At 58.4% G+C, this 21,693-nt stretch overlaps 6 protein-coding genes across 6 annotated transcripts; 3 read left to right on the top strand and 3 right to left on the bottom strand.

Annotated features, from left to right (window-relative positions):
- Nucleotides 1–97: 97 nt before the first annotated feature.
- On the top strand, nt 98–1,159 carry PLICBS_006380 (uncharacterized protein; the record flags this gene model as incomplete). The annotated part of the gene is made up of 1 exon (XM_018327547.2): nt 98–1,159. The coding sequence occupies one exon, from the start codon at nt 98–100 to the stop codon at nt 1,157–1,159; it is 1,062 nt and encodes a 353-aa protein (XP_018173975.2).
- A 236-nt stretch (nt 1,160–1,395) lies between these two features.
- On the bottom strand, nt 1,396–3,592 carry PLICBS_006379 (uncharacterized protein; the record flags this gene model as incomplete). Its single annotated transcript, XM_018327548.2, has 3 exons — nt 1,396–2,288; nt 2,342–3,009; nt 3,069–3,592. The coding sequence occupies 3 exons, from the start codon at nt 3,590–3,592 to the stop codon at nt 1,396–1,398; spliced, it is 2,085 nt and encodes a 694-aa protein (XP_018173976.2).
- A 2,071-nt stretch (nt 3,593–5,663) lies between these two features.
- On the top strand, nt 5,664–7,101 carry PLICBS_006378 (uncharacterized protein; the record flags this gene model as incomplete). Its single annotated transcript, XM_018327549.2, has 4 exons — nt 5,664–5,680; nt 5,770–6,088; nt 6,151–6,798; nt 6,868–7,101. The coding sequence occupies 4 exons, from the start codon at nt 5,664–5,666 to the stop codon at nt 7,099–7,101; spliced, it is 1,218 nt and encodes a 405-aa protein (XP_018173977.2).
- Nucleotides 7,102–9,338: 2,237 nt separating this feature from the next.
- On the top strand, nt 9,339–10,642 carry PLICBS_006377 (uncharacterized protein; the record flags this gene model as incomplete). Its single annotated transcript, XM_018327550.2, has 3 exons — nt 9,339–9,804; nt 9,867–10,086; nt 10,162–10,642. 3 exons carry the CDS (start codon nt 9,339–9,341, stop codon nt 10,640–10,642), a joined length of 1,167 nt encoding a protein of 388 aa, XP_018173978.2.
- Nucleotides 10,643–10,839: 197 nt separating this feature from the next.
- On the bottom strand, nt 10,840–11,757 carry PLICBS_006376 (uncharacterized protein; the record flags this gene model as incomplete). The annotated part of the gene is made up of 2 exons (XM_065600933.1): nt 10,840–10,944; nt 11,245–11,757. 2 exons carry the CDS (start codon nt 11,755–11,757, stop codon nt 10,840–10,842), a joined length of 618 nt encoding a protein of 205 aa, XP_065457005.1.
- Nucleotides 11,758–13,898: 2,141 nt separating this feature from the next.
- Nucleotides 13,899–21,644, bottom strand: PLICBS_006375 (type I Iterative Polyketide synthase (PKS); the record flags this gene model as incomplete). Its single annotated transcript, XM_018327552.2, has 4 exons — nt 13,899–15,288; nt 15,338–15,753; nt 15,805–16,089; nt 16,146–21,644. 4 exons carry the CDS (start codon nt 21,642–21,644, stop codon nt 13,899–13,901), a joined length of 7,590 nt encoding a protein of 2,529 aa, XP_018173980.2.
- Between the last annotated feature and the right edge of the window lie 49 nt (nt 21,645–21,693).

Here is a 21,693-nt window from a genome sequence, read left to right as displayed (position 1 = left end):
CCACAGACTCATTGCTCAGCTGCATCGCACACATCACCACCCAACCACTGTGGCAGCATCACCATCTCCGTGACCGCCCCGTCGTCTTCTCCCAGCCATGGCCGCCCCCTCCTCCTCCCCCTCCTTCACGCCCGAGCCCTACGACGAGGCCGCCACGGCCGACTGGCTCGTGTGCACCGCCTGCGGGACGCAGTTCCCCAGCGCCGACCGCTCCGTCGTGACGACATGCCACATCTGCGACGACCCGCGGCAGTACGTCCCCCCCTCGGGCCAGTCCTTTACCACGCTCGCCGCCATGCGCGGCGGCAGCGGCAGCGGCAGCGGCACCTCTCCCTCCTCCTCCTTCTCCAACCCGCCCTACCGCAACGTCTTCACGCCCTACGCCCCCGACCCGCGCATCACCTTCATCACCACGGCGCCCAAGTTCGCCATCGGCCAGCGCGCGGCCCTCATCCGCACCCCCGCGGGCACCGTCCTGTGGGACTGCCTCACGCTGCTCGACGCCGAGACGGTGCGGCGCGTGCGCGACGACTTCTGCGGCGACACCGGCGGGAGGCTGGCCGCCATCGTCATCAGCCACCCGCACTACTACTCGACGCACGTGCAGTGGGCGCGCGCCTTCGCCTGCCCCGTGTACCTCGCGGCGGAGGACCGCCCCCGCTGGACGACGATGGCGTCCGCGCACCAGGTCGACCTCACGGACGTGGACACGGAGATCCCCGGCCTGGGCGGCGGCGGCAGCGGTAGTAAGGACGGCGGCACGGGTGCGCGCGCGCTGAAGCTGGGCGGCCACTTCCCGGGGTCGCTGGTGCTGCTGTTCGACGGGCGGCTGTTTATCGCGGACACGCTGGTGACGACGCCGGCGGGGCTGGGGCGGTGGGAGGTGGACGGCGCGGGGGCGGCGCGCGCGAAGCCCGAGGGCTTGAATACGTTTTCGTTCCTGTGGAGCATCCCGAATGCGATCCCGCTGGGCGTGGAGGAGCTGGCGCGCATGTGGGCGGTGCTGAGGGGGCATGCGTTCCGGGCGACGCATGGGGCGTTTGCGGGCATGGATATTGAGGATGAGGGGGGCGTCAAGGGGCGCGTGCTGGAGAGCATGCAGATTCAGGCGAGGTTCATGGGCTACGGGACGCATGCAATCATGAGCGAGACGGTGTAGTATCTAGTGTCGTGCCTTGGGTATGTAGTATACTGCAGTGCTGTGAGTGGTCGTGGCATCATATATTCATCGGAAGGATATATCCAACACTGTCTTTCGTGGACAGCGCCTGTTCACAAAAGTCCAACATACATGCAGTCGTGGTCTCATGTGCCTGTGCATCATTACATCGTCGTTCGTCGTGTCGACGAGGAGCGTCTTGACCCAGACACACATCCTCCTCTCCTCCTCTCCGCTCAGCCCTTCTTGACGTGGTGGTGCTGCTTCTTCCGCCGGTTCTGCTTCTTCTTCGTCTCCTCGCGGGCCTCCCACCACTGCATGATCCTGTTCCAGTACAGCGCGAGCATGACGGCGACGAGGCTCAGCGGCACCGCGACGGCGAAGAAGACGCAGTAGACGATGACGCTGCGCTGGCTCAGGTCCTCGTTCATGCTGAGGAAGCTCGTCACGAAGCTCATGGGCACAAAGACAAACGCCAGGTACGTGATGCGGCCCATGTTGCGGCTCTCCAGCATGGCCTTTTTGCTCTCCTCGATGCTGATGATGGCCACGGCCATCTGCATGATCTTGTCGGCCCGCAGCTGCAGCACCTGCAGCCGCGCGAGCAGGCTGCCGAGGTCGCGCCGCACGCCCGCCTGCCAGCAGCTTGCCGCCGCCGCGGCGCTCGTGCCCGCTGCGTTGCGCTCCGCCGACAGCGCCTGGTGGTACCGGCCCTCGAGCGCCGTGATGCTGTCCTGGATGTACTCGACGTAAAAGGGCAGGCGGCGCTGCCACTTGTGCAGGCTGTCGATGCACGTCTCGAGGTCGTCGAGCTTGCGCGTGCGCTGTGAGTCGAGCAGCCACTCGATCTGGAACAGCCCCGTGAAGGAGTACTCGAGCGTCACGAGCACCTCGGCGAAGATGAACGGGTACACGTGCGAGGTGACGTGCTCGGGGTCGGCGGCCAGCCGGTCGCGGTCCCGCGGCGACAGGCCCGCGATGGTGGACGTGAGCGCCTCGAACAGGCCCATGTCGGCCAGTTGCCTGGAGTCCGGCTCCGGGTCGTTCAGGCCGGGCGGCGAGCTCAGCCTGCCGTAGCCGTTCCACAAGGGGTGACCTGCACCCACATGCGGGTCGACGAGAATGACGCCTGTCGTGCGTGAGTTATCAGTCAAAGATAGGGCAGTCTCGTATAAACCTTACCGGTCCAGCCGTTGTTGTCCTTCCTGCTCCAGATGCTCACCTTGCTCCGAAGCAAGCCCACCTCGTGCGGCGACTCCTCCCACCACGCATTCTTGCCCGACTTGACCTGCCCCTCAAAGTCGATGCGCCGCAGCACGTTCCACTCGCCAGCACGGTCGCGCGCCCGATCCGACACGGTCGTGTCCTCGAAGAACCTGGGCTTCATGTACGTGAGTGTCACAAAGTCGCGGCCTTGGGACTGCGACTCGAGCTCGGGCATCTCCACCCAGTCGTCCTTGATGTTGAACCAGGTGTGGTCCTCGAGGTGGCCGCGGAACAGCGTCGGGTCCATATCAAGCCCTGCGCCGAGGACTTCGATGGTCGTGCTGGACAGGTCCTCGGCAACGAACAGACGGTTGCGCTTGGTGGCGCTGCCCGTCGGCGCGCTGCTGTTCTTGAGTCCGCGGGCTAGCGACTCGCCGCTGTTGTACGTCTCTTGCTTGATGTTGTGCGGGTCGGTAAAGTCCACCAGGGCCACCTTGACACGGGCGCGACGATGGATGACCTCGAGCGCGTCAAGGGCGGCACTCTTCTTGGGCACCGTCCCGGCTTCCATGAACTCGGCGAGGTACCTGAGCCGCGGCCATTGCCTGGACAGGCTCTTGACGTGACGCAGGTACACCCCTTCGCTGCGAATGGGTCTCAATTGGGGGGCAACGTAGGGTGACGTGACCGGGCTTGGACGTACCTTTTCTCTGAATTGACGCCCTGAGAATTGTCGGACTCGTCCTTGTAGATGGTACCGACAAAGTACGGGTCGCCGACGTGAGGGTTGACCGTCACCTCGACCAGAGCAGGCCCCTTCTTGTCGGAATTGACCGCCGAGGCGATGCTCCTGAGCTGCGAGCCCGAGGACGCGGACGTGGCGCTCGTCGTGGTCGCCACCATGGGAAGAGGGGCAAACGACGAGGACGAGGACGAGACGGTCGCCGCCGTAGGCCTCCGGGCGCGATTGCCCTCTTCGAGGGCGCGTGGATTATCCGAGTCGGCCATGATGAAGGTACTGCGAGGCGTCACTGTCGTCGAAGCGAGAGAGGACGAGGAGGACGAGCAATCCTCGGGCTCGTCGTGATAAGAACCCTCGTCCTCGCTCCAGGCCTCGTCGCCCTCGGCCGCCACCCCGCCGAGGGTGAGGAGGCTCTCCGCCTCCGGATCCGCACCCTCCTGCATGTGCCGCCGCCTGCGACGACCGGGGTGGGAGCGCCGCGACATGGGGGCGGGAGGCTGTGAGTCGCCGGCCATGGCTCAACGACTATTTCGACTTTGTTCGAGGCTGGCGGGCGCTTAGGTAGGATTGACCCTGGAGGGGGCGGCTCGAAGCGACGACACACGCGGTTCGGCCGGAACAAACAGAATGTGACGGGGAGGGAGGGGGATGGCGATGGGGGGTGGTGCAGGCTGCAGGGGCGGGCGGGCGAGCTGGCTGCTGACTGCATGCATGAAGACTTTCAGCCGCCCTGGTCGGTCAGTCCACCTTGGATGGCAGGTGTGCACTTTGAAGTGTGAGAGAAGAGGGTGTGGAAGTGGGCGACTCTGATGAAACGGGGGGGGATGAGACGACATGAATTGCAGTCCAGTCACGTGGGAAAGGAAGGATTCAACTGTTGATGCATCAGCGTCGCAACCCGCGATCGAACATGATGCCAAGTCGCCATGCCTCTGAGTCCTGTCAAAGCAACCTTATTTCGGGGTGACGGCTGAAGGTGTGCGTGACGAAACCACACCGTCTTCGCGGAGGTCCGTGGCCGAATCTGGATTCTTTTGCCGTCAACGGGGCCCTGGCCCTTCGGTCCAGCTGCCGCTCCTGGACACCAGCCCCCCCGCCCCCTGCGGCGGCGCCTCCGGTGATGGCTGGACGAGATCGGCGCCAGAGCCAGGCTATGTGTTGTCCCTGGCTGCAAGGCAGTCATGGGGCGCCCGTAGACTCTGCGCGCGTGCAGGACACGGTCGGCAATTCTGCCCGTAGCTCTCAGATGTGGGTGCCAATGTGAGAACGGAGGGCTTGTGAATGGATTGCCTGAAGCATCGCAGGCCTCGATAGGTCCTGATCTCTTGTTCGTCCCTATCCTTGGGCGGCTCAATTGCGTTGCGCAGCGCGGCAGAAACCGACGCTTACTCCATCATCCCATCTGATAACCGCGCATGGTGTTTAGCGGGTTGCAGCAGCGGAGGGGCGGGATCCCGGTGGAGGCGCTAAAGAACGCCGCAACGGGCCGCCTGGGGGCCCCGTCCTTCCCTCCCGCCAACCGTGCGTCTTCCGTCGCTGGCCAATCACCATTCCACCATGCCCGAGCAGAATATAGAGCTCGGCTCTGCGTGAAGACTGTCAGGCAGTTGAGCGGAAAGAGGACAACTAGATGGTAGCTGAGATGATCTCTTTTCAGAATATTCGACAGGCTTGCGGCGAATGTGGATGATGCCACATTCCGCTGCGCGTCCATTTCCTGACACAATGGCTTTAGCCACCCATGATCCCTAAGTGGCTGCACTAGGCCGCCTGTCCACTGGCAGACTACAGAGCCCAGAGACTCCAGACAATGGGGAGGCTCCGTGACCGTCAGCCACAAAGTCTGGTCATTCGGCTCGCGTGTTCGTTCATCCTTTTGTTGCTGCTCACAGCGGATAGGGCAGCCAAACTCGGCTTGCACCTCAGCCTGGGAACTTTCTGGCTGCGATCGCATACATGACCCCAGCAGGCCAAATACGGCTTCGTGGGTGTGTCAAGACTTTGATCATGTGCTGTCCGACGCCAATTTTGGCCTTTAATTATGTGGAATGACCTGCAGAATACAAGGACGGGGGTGCTAACGAAGCACAGCAGAACTTGCCCGCGCCGGAGTGCGCGCAGCTGCGTACAGACGGCCAGCTGGTGAACGCCCTACACGTTCCGAGCTAGACTGAACAGCCGCCACGACCATGTCCCCCTTCGGAAGCCCAGCCATGAGGACGCGCAAAACTCAGTGAATCACTGGCAACTCGCTCTGTCAAATGTTGTTGTGGTTAGTCGAGCCGCGTTCGCGTTTGCCCTTTCTCTTCTCTTCTCTCCTCTTCACGCGTGCAGCTCTCCCATCTCCCCCCTGCCCGCGTACCTCCTCCTCGTTGCACGCTTCCTTCACACACGCATCCGACTCGCCTTCAAACAAACCTACACTCGCTTGACAGAGCCTGGCTTCATCTCAAGCCCATCTTCCAAGTGTTTGCGTGTCGTCCCTCTGCCGACTCGCCCAAGTCCGCTGTGCAGCCAAAAACATCCAGAGCCTCGCACCACGCGCCAACCTCCACGATGCCGAGCGTCGAACTGTACGTTTCCTCCTCAAAACGACACCCGACAAGACCCTACAGCCAACCCAATCTCTGCGCTCCCATGACTTGGCACTGACCTTCCCAAGCTCTCACGAGGGCCTGCAGGCCATCTCGCGCTTCTGGAACTCGCCCATTTCGGGCGCTTCCAAGGCACTTGACCGACTCCGCGCAGTTTCCGGACGCGCCGTCACAGCCATTCCCTTCTGGCAGCAGCTGATTCCGCACCTCTCGGCGGCGTACGTCAGCCAGACAGAGGAGGTCCAGGCCGTCGCCCAGTGCTACGAGGCCCTCGCCGTGGCGCTCGCCGGCTTCTTCGTCACCAACCGCCTCCGCGGCAAGGATGCCGCGTACTGGCGCCGCTGCCTGAACGGCAACAATCAGGGACGCTCCGCGTTCTTCATGGAGGTGAGTTCACGTCTACCGCGTGTGAGAGTCCGTTTGATAGTCGTGACTGACCATTGCAAAAGGTCGCTTGCACTCCCCGCGACAGCGGAGATTCCGTCGCCGTGTCCTTCAACTCCGGAGCCGGCTTTTCGTATTTCGTCTTGTCCCTCCCCGAGGGAAAGCCCGTTGGGAACAAGGCTCAGCTCATTCCTGCTTTCCAGGAGCAGCTCTTCGAGCTCCTCACTGCCAGCGCAACCCCTGACCTCATGAGCCGAGAGGTGTCTCTCGCCGCATCCGCTGCTCGCGAGGAAAGCAATCCCGCCGAGCTCAACAATGGCGTGGAGGCAGCCACCGAGTCCACCACGAATGTGGAAGTGCCCTCTGAGCCCAACGCAACTGTCGAGGCACCCGCTGAGACCAGTGCCAATGTCGAAGTGCCCTCTGAGCTCAACGCGGGCGTTGAAGCACCTGCTGAGCCCAAGATGGACTCTGACGGCACTTCTGTGACCGAACCTGCTGTCGCCTCTCCCGATGGAGACGTGGACGAGAAATTCCCCAACGCAGAGACCTTCGCTGTTGGCGGCCAGATGCTCCGTCGCCCACCCTACCACCTCATCGTTCGGCTCGGACAGTACGACGTCCCGGAGATCCAGTGCAGCCATCCCCCTTCTGCAGAGTTCATCCGCGACTACCTCGACAAGTGGTACGAGGAGGACTTGGATCAGCTCGAAGTCGGTTCCCGTCGTACCGCAAACGAATCTCAAGGGCCGCGCCTTACTGACCGATGACCACATTTACAGATCTCGACCAACACCGGCGCGAACGGCACTCCCATGGTTCTGCTGGATGCCATGGCCAACACGCCTCACGACCGCGACTACGTCTCGCGCATTTCTCTCGCTCCCGTCATTCTCCAGCTCATTGAGACGTGTCTCGGCTACGAGCTCCACAACAGTGGTGAAAAGTGGTGGCACTTTCGTCGCGGCCAGGTCTTCCCCGACGACCCCCGTGACGGCGGACACGCGGCGATGTGAACATGGTGTATAGTGCATTGCGAGGCGTCTACTGGGAAGGTTTGAGCGAGGCCCTGCGTGGGAATTGGGTTTGGCTGGGGAACAAGGCTTCTTTTCGTGTTTGATCAATGATGGAGCGACGCACACTGGCGATTCGTGGAACTATCTACGGCAGGGTCGATCATTCGGTGTGCTCTTCTTGGAATCTGTGAGCAGAGTGCCCGTCCAGGCGGTGAGTCGGCAGATAGTTCCTAACTGTGTCAAAATGTACCTTTAATGTCTGCCTAAATGAGTCCAGTCGCGCGTTACTGCCATCCATTACGAGTGAATTGTGAAGGGGGTCTGTCTGCGCAGCACACATTGGCTCCATGTACCGATAATGATCAAGTTTGTCGAATCAAGTGACCGCTGACGCGCCTAATCTTGTCAATCCACCTCGTGTTGCCAGTGACCCAGTGTTGACCATTCCAACATTCCGTCTTCAATACATGCGGCACTCAACACTGAATCACTACTACTCACCGCACATATCGTGCATCACTGGAGAAAGCAAGCAGTCGTGGGTTCTGGAGTCGTAGGGTGTAAAATCGGGTACCCATGGGGACCCGAGGGTCGCGGTTAGAGCGTTGAGGGTACCCAAAGCGATCTATGAATGGGTAATTTAGGTACAGGAAAAGGAGCCATTCTTCTTTAAAGGATCTCAAAAAGGAAACTGGAAAGGTAAGTATATTCATTTACTTCTCTTTGATGAATTTCCCTTTCTATCTCTATGAACATAGAAAGCGGTTCCCTTTAAGTATCTAAGACGACCTAGTCTCTAAGACTGAATCGTCTTGGGTACCCATTCCTGGGTACCCAGTTCACCTTTACACCCTATTCTGTACAGTGTTTGAGAAAGTATTTAATGCCGCCCGACAGCCCTACTTTGCAACGTAGCACGCTCTCTATAAACTGACATCCCTCCACAAACTCAGCGACCTACAACTTGGAAACCCCCATAATCTTGCAAACATGAAGGTCAGTTAAGCTCTTTACAATCTCCACGTTTCAGACTGCGCGGCATGGATATAAACTAACTTTTGCCGCCCCACGCGATAGACCGCAGGCTCTATGCTCGTCCTGACGCTCTTGACTTGGTCGACTCATTTTCGGGCGGCCATAGCAGCGCCGCCAGCCCCGAAACACCGGGCAGACATCAGCTCTCGGTGGAGTCACCCTGTACATGTCCTGAGCTGCGACCCGCCTTGGGGTTCCAGCGACGCGGGCAAGTGCCGTGAAAATGTGGATGTGCATTGCAATGGCGACGTCTTGTCGTACTCGGAAGAGATATGCCTAAGACGTTGCAGATGCTTGACGGTCGACATCCCCGACACGGAACCGCGAGCGTCTTAGAGTCTGCGATTGAGCTACGCACTGCTATGTACAAGGAAAGGGAGAGGTTACGGATTGACATGTAGCAATGCCGTGTTGTAGGTAGGACGGGTAGGGTCAGAAAGTGCAAACTGTGCTGGTGAGTTGGGTGATTGGAGGAGGGGCATAGGGAGGTGGCCATGTGCGCCCAGTCGGGCGGGGCCCGACAGGAGCAAGCTATGGCTGGGTCTCACAACAAAGTTCAATAACCTCGTTAACGGGGGAATATCCGTAGATGAACAAACAGGCTGTATGGACCGACGAAGCTTGATACGAACAGGTGCATGTGGGTGGGATTGGAACTAGTAGAGGGCCGCGATCCACTGAGCTGCCCGCACCTACGTAACTCATGTCCAACTGCAGGGCCTGATTCGAAAGGAACAGCTCTAGTTCACATCGAGTGTTTTCTCGCGACCACGGGGGTGCTCCTGTGTGTCCAGTCGTTGAGCGACCTGGGCAGCCTACGAAGGGGCCGGTGATCAGGGGATGAACTGTTGAACTGAAGAATAACAGCACGGCCAGAGGCGGACGTCTGGTATTACCGGGTCGCGGCGCAGCCAATGCTATGGCTTCGAACACGCATAACAAGACGGCCTGAAACACCGTTGGACCAACAGGCCAACCGGCCAACGTGAACAGCATGCGTGCATACTCGCACGCAGGCACGCCGGCCAACTATGCGTCCCGCAGTAGATTGCGCACATGCATGTCACCCATGGATACGCAGTGAATCGAGGCGCATATACATAGCCGTTGCCCGCTGTATGCCATCGCCGCCCACAGCTCATCAGCCTCCATGTCCGTCCTACGGAAACCAAACCAGCAGGAGCGGCCGACTCACCACCATCATGAGCCCCCAACCGTTACTCCCTGCGGATAAAGTCCTCGCCGTTGCCGCTGCATTGCGAACTGATGGTAAAACACCGCACCTCACACACGGCACAGAGGACAAGCCAATCCAGCTGGGCCAGACGCAGATTTTTGCCGTGCGTTTCGAGGACGGCGACACTTGGGCTGTTCGCATCCCCATCCACCAGGATGGCACGCTTTCGCCGAGCTTCATCGCGGATTTAGTCCAAGACGAGGTTGACACCCTCCTCAAGCTCAACGAAGCTGGCTTCCGCTGGGCACCCAAGCTCATCGGCTCGGATTCCAGCTTCGACAATCCACTCGGCCGCCCGTACATGGTCGTGAACTGGCTTCCGGGTGTCGCATTGGAATGGTCATCCGCGCTCGCCGCCGAAAAGAGACAAAAGGTCCTTTGCCAGCTCGCCGATATTCAGCTAAATTTGGCGCAATGCACTTCTGAATCGCGTTCGAACCCCAGTTCTATCCGCCTACCAAGCCAAGGGCTGCCTTCGGCTGACGCACTACAGGTTCAAGTGATTTGGCCCAACGTCACCTCATGGACATTATCGGCAGCAAAGTATCACGCGTGATGAACGGGACACTCCCTGAAGTCGACCTCCGTAGTTGCTTCGTCCTTGGAGCCTTAGTTCGGAAAGCTGTTCGCGCGGAGTCGCCGCTTTTCGCGCTGACTCACAGCAACCTGGCGGCGCACAAGATCATTGTAGACTCCGACTACAACATTACAGGGTGAGTTTCCCAACAAGATACCACGGTGTTGCAGCCTATGTGCAGGTACCGTACTAATCTCGATGCATCATCTAGGGTTGTCGATTGGAAACTCGCTCGGTTCCGGCCCCTGGAGGTAGCCTTGAAATGGCCGCGCCTGCTCGCCGTGGGGCGTGATGTGGCGGACTCCTCATCGCCCAAAGACAATACCTCCGTTGAATCTGTTCTGCCATATCCTGAGCTCGCAGCCGATCGTCAAGTCTTCTTATCTCACTTGTCTTCTCTTGCTTCGTCGGATTCGGCTCACTCTTCTCTCGCCGCGTCTATGAACTCGATCCTGACAGATCCCGTCGTCGACTGGAAGAATCTGATTATCGATTCCTGCTTCAGCAAGGGCCTTCATAGGTGGATGGCTGAGCGATCGTGGCTGATCAAGGGTCTAGGCCATGATGTGGAACTCATTGTTCAGGATCCGGCAAATCGGGCTGTCGACGCCGAGATCGACAATTTTCTCCGCAGCGAGCATGAGGGGGCGTTTACTCGTGACGAGCTTGTTGAAATGTGCAAGAGCAAGTGATTGTGCGGTAGTTATTAGCGTTGGCACTAGCGGTACATGTATGGTTTCTGATGTAGCTCGTCCACTTCCAAGTCATGTCACGCTGTATGAGATGCTCGAGCCATGAGCCTCCGTTTCTTCCTTGGACTGTGGAATAGCTTCAAGTGCAGAGTGTTTTATGACCAAACAAACATTTGAACTATGTTCCCAACTTGCATCTACTTCCAGTTTTCCGCTGCATACAAAAACCGTGGCACTGTGAAGTACAGGCTGACATCGCTGAAGCTTCCAGTCTGCTCCCATTCCCATGGCTTTGTAACGGCCTATGAGGAAAAACGTGCGCAAAGTCAATGTCAAAAGCAGATCGAGAATTGGCAAACCGTGTCTGTGAATAGACACAAGGTAATTGCGTCGAGGGGGCTTTCAACGGTCCCCCACGTGGCCTTTGTGCGGGTTGCTCGCTGTCCCGTGCGTCTGTCCACCACAGACGCAAACACAAGAACCCCGGAGCTGGGGGTCGAAGAACCACGCTGCATCGCGTCTGTTCATGAGATCTAAAGCCTTGATAGCACAGTCAATGCCTGTAAGTAAGATATCACGGTGCATTGGAGGCGACAACGTACATGTTCCGGAGCGAGGTTGATATTGGTCCGGCCCTCAGTGATCTCAACACGTCCTTTGAAGCCTAGACCTGGATGGGCACAGATGCCGAACAGACCAGCGGCATGCTCGTCATGAAGAAGAGCTTTGAATGCATCGGCAAACTTCGCATTCTCGGGGTTGCAAGGTTCAATGCTGTCGCGATCATCCGGGCTGTACTCGAACTCAAATGGCCTAAAGGTGCCATCGTCGGCAACGGCCCAATTGATGGCACGAATGGCAGGGCTGGTCATGCTGAGACAGGCGCCCCATGGGGACGACGTGCCGCGGTACTCAACCATGCGCTCCTCCTCCCCAATGTCAAAATGGCGGTGGAGAAGACTGAGGCCGAATTTGTACTCCATGTTGTGCTTGACGAAGAGGTCCCCGATCTTCTCGACCAGGCTGTTGCCATTTCGGGCGTCGAACTCCCGGCCACTATCCCCAAGATCGGGTAGCGCGTTGAAAATAGCCGGGGAGTAGTTAGCCAAAGCCATCATTTAGGGTCTTTTGTGATCAATGTATGTTCAAAAGCTCGTGTTAGTGTCTTGTAAGCAGTGCGTGGAAGCGACGAGCTAAGAGGCACGCTCCTCCGTCTCGTGGACTTGGGGCAGATCTCAGGACTTTATATTGGCGATAATTCGGCCTGTTTGCTGAGCTCGGGCTGTGAGCAGGTATTCTCCCTATCAAGACCTCCGCCGTCACACAGTTTGAATGGAAGCGGTTTGTTGACAAGGTTTACGTACCAGTGGTCGGCCGCCGGAAACAGAATGTCATGTTGGCTCACCACATGCGCCAACTCGATATTCTGCTTCAATAACACCCAACCTGTGCAGAACCATGTGGATTTTAGGGCTCCATGCATTGGCAAACTCGGGTATCGCACAGGGACATGGCTTCCCATCGCGGGCGCTCGATTCAATGTCTACTTGCTCACACATGGCCTCGAGGGACTGCCAAAAAGAGCCCCTCAAGACAAACGAGGGCAGGCCGTCGAAAGTAGCCAACAAGCTCGAGGCACAACAATTCACGGCGTACCGGACTGTGACACGCAAACTTGTAGGGTGGCAAAGCATCAATTAATCAAGCGGATGTTGGGAGAGGCAGGTGTGGCTCGAAGGTCGACTGACCAGCAAACCCTACGATACCGTGGGGTGAATGCTGCGCGACGTTGCACCCTTGCCACCGTTTGGCACCGAGCCCCCACCATCGGCGAGGGCACAGCATAGATCCGGCGACGTAGCTGCCTCCCGGTGAATACAACCGTTTACCGAGTTTGCCTCTCGTTTGGCGTATTTGAAACAAGCCGTGTTGGAGGGCCATGCACTCAATGAAAGAGTGCTATGCTTGCAGTGACGTACGAAGCAAAGCCCCCCTGGCCATTGCGGCGGCTGGGCGGGGACAGCCTGTGGAAGCGCGGCTCCCTTGTCCGACAGAACGGCAAGACCAATGGGGCGAACTGCATGTCGGGCCCTTCCTCGACATGGATTCTTGCAACAGGTGCGTGTTGGTCTCGGAGCTCATTTGTGAGAAGGGAAAGTCGGTACCTGGATAAATTGCTACCTATACGAAGTACGACGGTCACGGGGATTGGGCATGCATGAACGCCTCAACATGGGTCCGATTCTTGTCGATCATGCGCGTTGTGCCGTCAGGAGTCAGGACCTCACCACTGCGCAGTAGGAATATTGATGATGGAACAAGTAGACGGGACGGTTTCGGTTGTTGCGCTTCACGTTTGCGTCGCGTCGGACCTCTTTCATGTTGTGTCAATGGGGATTCAATTGGCTTGACCATGTCGACGGCTCCAACAACATCGTCCTGTGCTGAAACCCCGTCGGGCACATACTGTGTACCGCCATGCGCAGTAAGTCGACCATTGAACCTCCCCAGGTCGTGACCTCGAGTCCCTCGAGTCTGACTGCTCTCGACCGCAGTACCCTTGCTTTGACGACTATTTATTCACAGCTACGTCGCCATGCGAGGAACGCCAATGGGGATGCATGTGTGGCAGACCGGACGCGTACAAAAACACCGCCTGCTGTTTCGGTTCGAAGTGTTCCGCGGCCGACAACGATACGGCCGCGGCATTTCAGCAACAGTTCTGTACAACCTTTAACCACTCGGCCAGTCTCGCATCCTACATAAACTGCCAGAACTGGACAGCGCCTCCGGTTCCGCCGAAGCCGACGACATCTTTGCAGAGTGAGGTGACGACTTCAAGTTCTGGTTCGGTCATCGGCGGAGCCGTTGGAGGTGTCGCGGGCGCGCTGCTGCTCATTTCCTTGGGCGGCTACTTCCTCTGGCGGCGGCGCGCGAAGAAGCGAATCGCAAGTAGGATGCCTCCACCATCAAGTGAGGCAAACAGAACCCCGGAGCTGTCAGCAAGCGAGGCAAAGGGGCGCGTCGGCGTGCCCGAGCTCGGCGGGATGGAACTGGGAGAACTTGGAGACACTCAGCGATCAGCAGAAGTCGGAGGGTCGACGGCGTTGCACCCAAAGTCTGAAAAAGCTCATCATTTGTACGAACTTGACACATAAACGAGATTCTATTTACTAATCCACATCCGAGGAATAACACCGGCAGTCGTCTGTGTTGCAAAGACCTTCAAAGCCAGGCCATGTTTTGGTCCACGTCCCTAATTCGACGATTCCCCCTCACCATGGAATGCCTTTTGCATGCCCTTGGCCGCATGCTCGCCGAGCGCATCCAACGTGCCCATTCCCATCATTTCCAGCACGCTTATGTCAAAGCCAAAGACCGTCTTCCACCATTGCCTCATCTCAATTGCGACGAGCGAGTCCATGCCGAGGTCCGACAGCGAACATGATGTCTGCAGGTCCTCTTCCGACTTGAGCAGGAAGCTAAACACCTTCTTGCCAATCTCCACGGCGAGGAAATGCGCCGAGTCGGCCTTTCCGAGCAGTGCCGCGTCGCTCTTTGCCTGGCTGATGAATGACTTGAGCGCATCGTTGGAACCAGCGCCCGCTGCGTTGCCACTCTCCCCGCTGTTGTGGAAGACGGCCATCCGGAGGTCCTTCTTCCACAGCGAGCGGACGCTTGGGTCGCTGAGGGGAATATTGGAGCGGAAGCCTAGGCAGAAGTTGTTGGATGGAGTGGCCCGCCGCTCGTTAGTCGTGGTGGTGCGGGACAGCGCGGTCATCGCCACCCCCATGGCCTCGAGAAGCTCGCGCTCAGAGACAGTGCCGTCCGCACCGCCAGCGCTCTTCAGCTTCTGCATCAGCGCATCATGCTCAGCCATGTATCCGACTTCCTCTACCGCACCGATATTGATTGCGCAAGCCGGCAGGCCTTTGTTGGTGCGGTACTGAGAGAAAGCATCCAAGAAGGTATTCGCGCCAGCGTAGTTGGTCTGGCCGGGCTGTCCGATGATGCCGGACAGGGAGCTGAAGAGGACGAAGAAGTCCAGCTTGGCCTGGGCGGCCAGCGAAGCGTTGTGAAGGTTCCATGTGCCCTTGACCTTGGGATCAACGGCCGTCTTCCACTCCTGGATTGTCATGCGCGCAAAGTTCTGGTCCGACAGCACCATGGACATTTGCAAGATGCCGCGCAACCAGCCCTGGGCCTTGTCGACAGCCTTGGTCACGTCCGCCAGGTTGGTCACGTCGCCTTGCACAAAGTCAACGCGGCAACCCATGCTGGACAGCTCTTCGGCGAATTCTTGGTGCTTGACCAGTGCGCCAGCGCTTCGCGAGAGGTAGATCAGATGGCGGGCTCCTCGCTCGACCATCCAGGTGGAGATGGAGCGACCCAACCCTCCAAGGCCACCGACCAGCAGGTATGCCCCCGAGTTGTTGAAAGCAATTGGCTGCTTCCTTTCTTTAATCGCCGCTCCGAGATTCGTCTGGCCATCAGCGTCACGCATCGCGACGACAATCTTGCCCAGGTGCACGCCCTGCTGCATGTACCGGAAGGCATCAAGGGTGGCATCAGAGCTAAAGACCTTGATCGGCTTGATGGGCTGAACATGGCGCTCCTTGAAGAGACGGACGATAGTTCCGAGAAGCCTAGAAGATGTTAGCGCCTCTTCGTGTCAGTGGTTCGCCGAGAACGTACTCCTTCGCAATCGTCGGCTTGCGGAAACAAATCTGGTCCAAATCGACGCAGCAGTAGTTGCGGTTGGCCTCAAAGATGCTGAGATCCAGCTTGCCGGCACCGATGAGATCTCTCTTGCCAATCTCGACCATCTTGCCGAACACAGCGATGCACTTCCAGGTAGCGTGCAGGAGCTCGCCAGACAAGGAGTTGAGCGCGAGGTCGACGCCTTCGCCATTCGTCTCGCGCAGGACGTCGTCAACGAAGGACGTGTTGCGGGAGTTGAAGATGCGGTTTCGCGGCAGACCAAACGTCTCCATGAGATACGTGACCTTGTCTTCATTGCCTACCGTGGCGTAGATCTCGGCGCCAACCATCTGCGCAAGCTGGATGGTCGCGAGGCCGACACCACCACAGGCACTGTGGATGAGAATGGACTAGAGGCTTGTCAGGGACCACATATGACAGCCATCCTCGAGTCAACGAACCTGTCCCTTCTTCAGATTACCAATGTTGAAGATGGAGTAAATAGACGTGGCAAAAACGCAAGGCATCGTTGCCGCGTCTTCGAACGCCAAGTCGTCGGGAATCTTCTCGCACAAGTTCTCCGACACAACGATTCGCGTAGCGAACGCACAGTGACCGATGAGCATAACACGGTCACCGGCCTGCAAGCCCTTGACCTGCGGTCCGGTGCGGCGCACAATGCCAGCGGCCTCAAGGCCGAAGCCATTCTCGGACGCCTCTACGATACCCATGGCGCAAAGGACATCCTGCAGGTCAAAGTCAGCGACAAGAGTGAGAGACAGTGTAATGGATTGAGACTGACCTTGAAGTTCAAACCGGTGGCATAGGCGTCTACTTCCACTTGGTCGCCTTCCAGCTCACCGATATGGTGGCGAGCCCAATGCAGCGCTGTAAGCCGCCCAGGCTTGCTCGTGCGGAGAGCGACAGCGTCGTTCGAATCGGACACCAAAAGCTCCTCCTGAATGGCGAACGGATGAATGCGTCCGACATGCACCGTGTTGTCCACAATTGCGTACTCGAACTCAGGTTTAAGAGCCTCGTCTTCCTGGCGCAATTGAAACCTCTCAAACACGTCAGCAATCTTGCCCAGTGAGGACACGACGCTGTCGACCTCGCAGGTGGCAAAGTCGACCAGCATTTCAGAGCGAATGCCGCGGGCAATGCCATTGATCTGAGCAAACCGTGGGTCGTCGCAGCGGATTTGCGAAAGGCCAGTCACCCAGAGGATCCCCGCGTCCTTCAAGCTGCTCACGAGGTTCTGGAATGATGCAAGCCGGGTCTCATCAGCGTCCTCAAAGAAGGGCCTGTCCTCGTCAAGTAGAGCGATGACATCTCTACCTGCGGACAGTTGAAGATTGCTTAGCGTGGATCGATCAACAGCGTAGCCCCTGCCCTCGAGAGTCTGGAGCAGCGTAGCTGCATTCCCTGACTTTTCGTTCAAGGCCACAACGGTAACCCGTTTCTCGGGGAGGGACTCAATGGCCGGCCTGGCCACGATCATGGCATTGAGTTGATGCGGTGCCGCTGAGTCGAGTACTGCGGCATCGGGTGCCCGGAAGCCAGCACCCTGGAACTCCTTGGCCCAACGTTCCACACTGACGTACGGCTCATCAGGTCGACCGTCAGGCTCACCATACCACCAGCCGGCCAAGGTACCCCAAACATAATTGACCCACTTGGAAGTCGATGTGAGCTCGTGCAGCAAGAAGCGGCCGTTGGGGTCAAGCAGCTCTCGAACGTTCCGCAAGCTCTCGTTGAGCGACCGTGTGGCGTGAATGACATTCGTAGCCAGGATCAAGTCATACTTGCGGCCGTCGAAGCCCTGCTCGGCAAGATCCTTGCTAATGTCCAGCGTTGCGTACTCCATATTAGAGAATGCGGCGAATCTCTCCTTGGCCGCCACAAAGAAGCCTGAGGAAATGTCGGTGTACGTGTACTTGGAGTACAGCTTCTTGCCGTCAGGCGTGAGCTGTTGCAGGATGTTCGCCGTCGAGCCTCCCGTTCCTGCACCGATCTCAAGAACACGCAAGTTGGGCTTGCTGTGAGTGAGATGCTTGAAGAATTGAGACTCGTCGCACTGGTCCATAAAGACATAGAGCTTCGTCAACGTGTCGTCGCTCAGCAAAAGATCTAGAGCCTCGACCTCGCCCGAGAAAATTCTCTCGACATTGCTGAAGATCTTGTGGATAGCCACAGCCGCATCCACCGCTGGGGTCTGCGACAGCTCATTGACAATACGGTTGACCCGACTCTCAATGGCAGTGCGATCCAGGGTGGCTAGAGTAGCAAGGCCCGGAGCTTCCAGTTGACGATCGATCCATGAACGGTACTTGTGCAGGTGGGCAATCGATGTGTTCAATCCCGCAATCACTCGCTTCGTGTGAGCCATGCAGAGTTGCGAGAGCTCAGTAAGAAGGGGCATGTGCTCGCTGCGGTCAACCGATGGCTTGATGAGAGTGTTGACGTCCAAAAAGTCAATGTGAGGGCCCCATTCCGCTCGAGCAGTGGCGCCGCTAGACTCGCCGTCGCTCTGGTCGTCGACGATGGAGAGCCTGATTCCAGTACTTCGCAGGACAAGCTTGCCGTCTGCGGCTATGGCTTGTCCGTCTCCCGCAATTGAGCCGTTGGGTGTGTAGGAAGCAGACGCGCGAACTTGCACATTGTCCGAGCAGCGGTAGATGCACATTTCCTCAATGTTGGTGGGAACCATCATCTTGGTCGTCGAGTCGGCGTAGCCCTTGGACGCAGCGACGCTGAGCAGCTGCAGTGAGGCATCAATGACTGTCGGATGCAGGTGGTAGTCCTTGCCCTCGTTCTCTCCGGCATAGACTTCTGCAGTTGCCTTTTGAGTCAGCGTGTCGGAGCGGACGTCGTCGAGTCTCTGGAACGCAGGGCCGAAATTGAGACCAGACTTGGCCATGGAATCGTAGCAGCGACGTGTTCCGACCTTTCTCAAGAGTGGCGTCTTCATCACCGCATAGGCACCTCGCTCGTTGTGAGCCTTGGCTTCGCCAAAGCAGTGCTTGGTCCAAGTCGTGCCATTGTACGACGCAATGGTAAACTCCCACCAGTCGCTGTCAAGCGAATTGGTAAGGCGGTGGCGCCGCATTGTAGTCATGATCTCAACTGGCTTGCCGTCGTTGAGAACAAGCGCCGTGCTGACCACAACGTTGCGCAGGGTGAAGGCTTCCTCCACGCCGGTCAGCTGGCGCACTGCCTCGCCAATCATCCCCGCGTAGCCTGCAAACGGGAACACGATGTCGTCGCCCACTTTGTGGTCGCGGATCCATGGTGCGTTGTCCAGATGGAACAGGTTGCGGAAGTGCACGTCGAATTCGAGGCTTTCCGGCACGCGGACGCCCAAGAGGTCGTGGTACTTGTGTTCGCGTTGTCGCCACTCCTTGCTCAGCCTGGACTCGTACCAGAACTTCTCCGAATGGTTCCATGGGTATCTCGGCAGATCAGGCAGGACCGTGCCCTTGGAAATGACCTTTTCCAAGTGAACCGGGACATTGAGGACATGTAGCTTTCCTACCGCCGTGAGGAACGCCTCCACGTCGTTTTGGTTGCGAGCGAGTGCGGAGGCGTATGGCGATGAGTCGGAAAGCTGTGTCTGGATCTGTCGCAGAGGTCCCGCAAGGGCCGAATGCGGCCCGACTTCGAGAAGCACCATGTTCTTGGCAATATCATGACGCAAGATTCCGGTGACAGCAGAGTTGAAGAGGACGGGAGACTCGAGGTTCTTTTGCCAGTACCTCGGCCCGAAGCTTTGGGCCTGGGTGAGCAGCTTCGCCTCCACGCTACTGAAGAATAGCTTTCGCGGGTTCTTGGCGGACACATTGTTCTCGATCAGAGCATGGTAGTCATCGCCAATTTCAGCCATGTGATGCGAGTGGTAGGCCTTGTCGACCTGCAAGAGACGAGCCAGGACATCCGGGCGAGCCTCCTTGATCTTGGCCACGACACTGTGGACCGCGTCGGAGTCGCCCGCAAGAGTGACACTCTTGGGGGAGTTTTCGCAAGCGACAATGACCCCCGGTTGCAGGAACTCGCGGACATCAGTAGAGCCCATACCAATCGCCGCCATAGCACCCGACTTGGTCTGCAGCTTGGTGACCTGGCCACGGTGGAAAGCGACGGTGATGGCTTCGTTGGCCGTGATGGCGCCGGCGGCGTAGGCCGCCGCCACCTCGCCACTAGAGTGGCCAACGACAGCTGCTGGCTCAATCCCGATGGACGCAAGGGTGTCTACCAATGCGATTTGGATCGCCGTGCAGAGTGGTTGCGAAAGCTCGGCGGATCCCAGCCTGCTGGTCTTTGTCGGCTTTTGCAACTCCTCCTCAATGGTCCAGTCCGGTGCATTCCGCACCGAACGCAGATGGACGTCCAGCGCCTGTATGGTCTTCTTAAAGATGGGGAACTCGGCGCTGTGGAACAGGCGGCGGCCCATCTGCGGCCATTGGGCTCCCTGGCCCGTGAAGACCATGACGACACTAGGTGCTGGCCCTGCCTTGGCTATCGGAGACGTCGTGACGGCTCCCAGTGGGCTTGCCACCGAGAACGCCCGGTGCGGCAAATGCTCTCTTCGGTTGCCAAGAGTGAAAGCCAGGTCGCCGACTCTGTCGGGGTTCTTCTCCATGTACTCTTCGTAGTTGGCAATCATGGCTTTGAGGGAGTCGGCCGTGTTGGCGGAGTAAAGAAGCAACTGCGGCGATGTGACTGGCCTCTTGGAACTGGGAGAGATGCCGAAACTTTGCGCGGAATCGAGAATGGCATGAGCATTGCTGCCTCCGATTCCGAACGAATTGACACTGATACGCTCGAGACGCGCCTCGGGCCACGGCATTGGCTCCGTGGGCACAGACAAGCCGCACGATTCCCAAGGGATATCCGGGTTTGGCGTATTGAACTTGATGTTGGGCGGGATGGTGCGACTTTCCAATGCCATGACTGCCTTGATGAGAGACGAGAGACCCGAGGCTCCCTCCGAGTGGCCGAGATTGGGCTTGACAGATCCGATTTGGATCCCCCCAGAGGGTCCAAATACACGGCCGACAGCCTTGGTCTCCAAGGGGTCGCCGATCATGGTGCCAGTCCCGTGGCACTCGACAAACGCAGTCTCGGAAAAGTCTGAGATGCCGGCAACTTCGTACGCTCGTCGGATCACAGCCTCCTGGGCGACATCGTTTGGCACCTGGATGGCGCCGGCAGTACCCCTTCCGTCACTGTTGGAAGCCGTTCCTCGGATGACGGCTCGAACAGGGTTGCCATCGCGGATCGCGGCAGACAGTGGCTTGATGTAGATGGCCGAGATCGCTTCGCCTCGGGCATACCCATTGGCGTCCGCGGAAAACGTCTTGCATGAGCCGTCAGGGGCAATGACGCCCTGTTCCGTCATGGCAGCCGTCATGCCCGGGGCCATGATGAGGTTGGCGCCTCCGACGATGGCCCCTTCGCAGTCACCTCTGGACACGGCCAAGCAAGCCTCGTGCAGCGCGACCAGCGATGAAGAACAAGCCGTCCGGACGATCAAGCTTGGTCCCATCAAGTCCATCTCATATGACACGCGATTGGGCAGCATAAAGTCTCCGTATCCCGTAATCCGGTAGAGGCCGTATTGCTGGCTTTCTTTGGCAAACATTTCTGTCCAGTCCTCGCCGAAGCTTCCCATGTAGCAGCCGATCGGGCGGCCCTTGTAGTCTTTCTCTCCTGCGTCCTCCATACACTCGCGAGCGACCTCCAGCATTTGTCGCTGTTGCGGGTCTGTTCGCTCAACCTCGGCTCTGCGCATGCTGAAAAATGATGTGTCGACGGTTGCGATGTCGATGCTCTCGTCAAGAAAGTAGCCATACTCTGTCCCGACACTGCCAGGCTTTCGCGGCTCAGTGTGATACGAGGACACATTATACCGAGACTCCGGAACGGGGCCGCGGGCATCTTTCTTGGACAGTAGAAAGTCCCAAAACTGCTGTGGTGTGTGCAGTCCTCCGGGAAGACGCACTGACATGCCGCAGATGGCAATCGGCTCTGTCGCCGGGCTCTTGCTTGCATGCGAGCCATTGGTGGCGCCTGTTGGCGTCCGTGAGGACGAGTGATCGGTTGTGCCGTTCGAGTGGCCATTTACGTGACCGTTTGTATGGCCATTCGCCTGGCCGTTGCCATTCAGGTGTCCGTTTGTATTGACACCATGAGCCCCGTCGCCGTGGCCATTCGCGGCCCCATTGCCAAGGCGGGAACTAGACAGATCTGGAAGATCTGAGACAAGCGAGGTTGTGTTGCCAGTGATTGCCGTGGGGCCCATTGTATCTGCAGTATGCCACGTTCTTGCGTGGGACAAAGCAACCTGGCTG

Source organism: Purpureocillium lilacinum (assembly GCF_023168085.1).
Source record: "Purpureocillium lilacinum CBS 284.36 DNA, scaffold_4, whole genome shotgun sequence".
In the NCBI taxonomy this organism is placed as follows: domain Eukaryota; kingdom Fungi; phylum Ascomycota; class Sordariomycetes; order Hypocreales; family Ophiocordycipitaceae; genus Purpureocillium; species Purpureocillium lilacinum.
The sequence above is the reverse complement of the archived record's forward strand: the minus strand, read 5'-3'. Positions and strand labels throughout refer to the sequence as shown.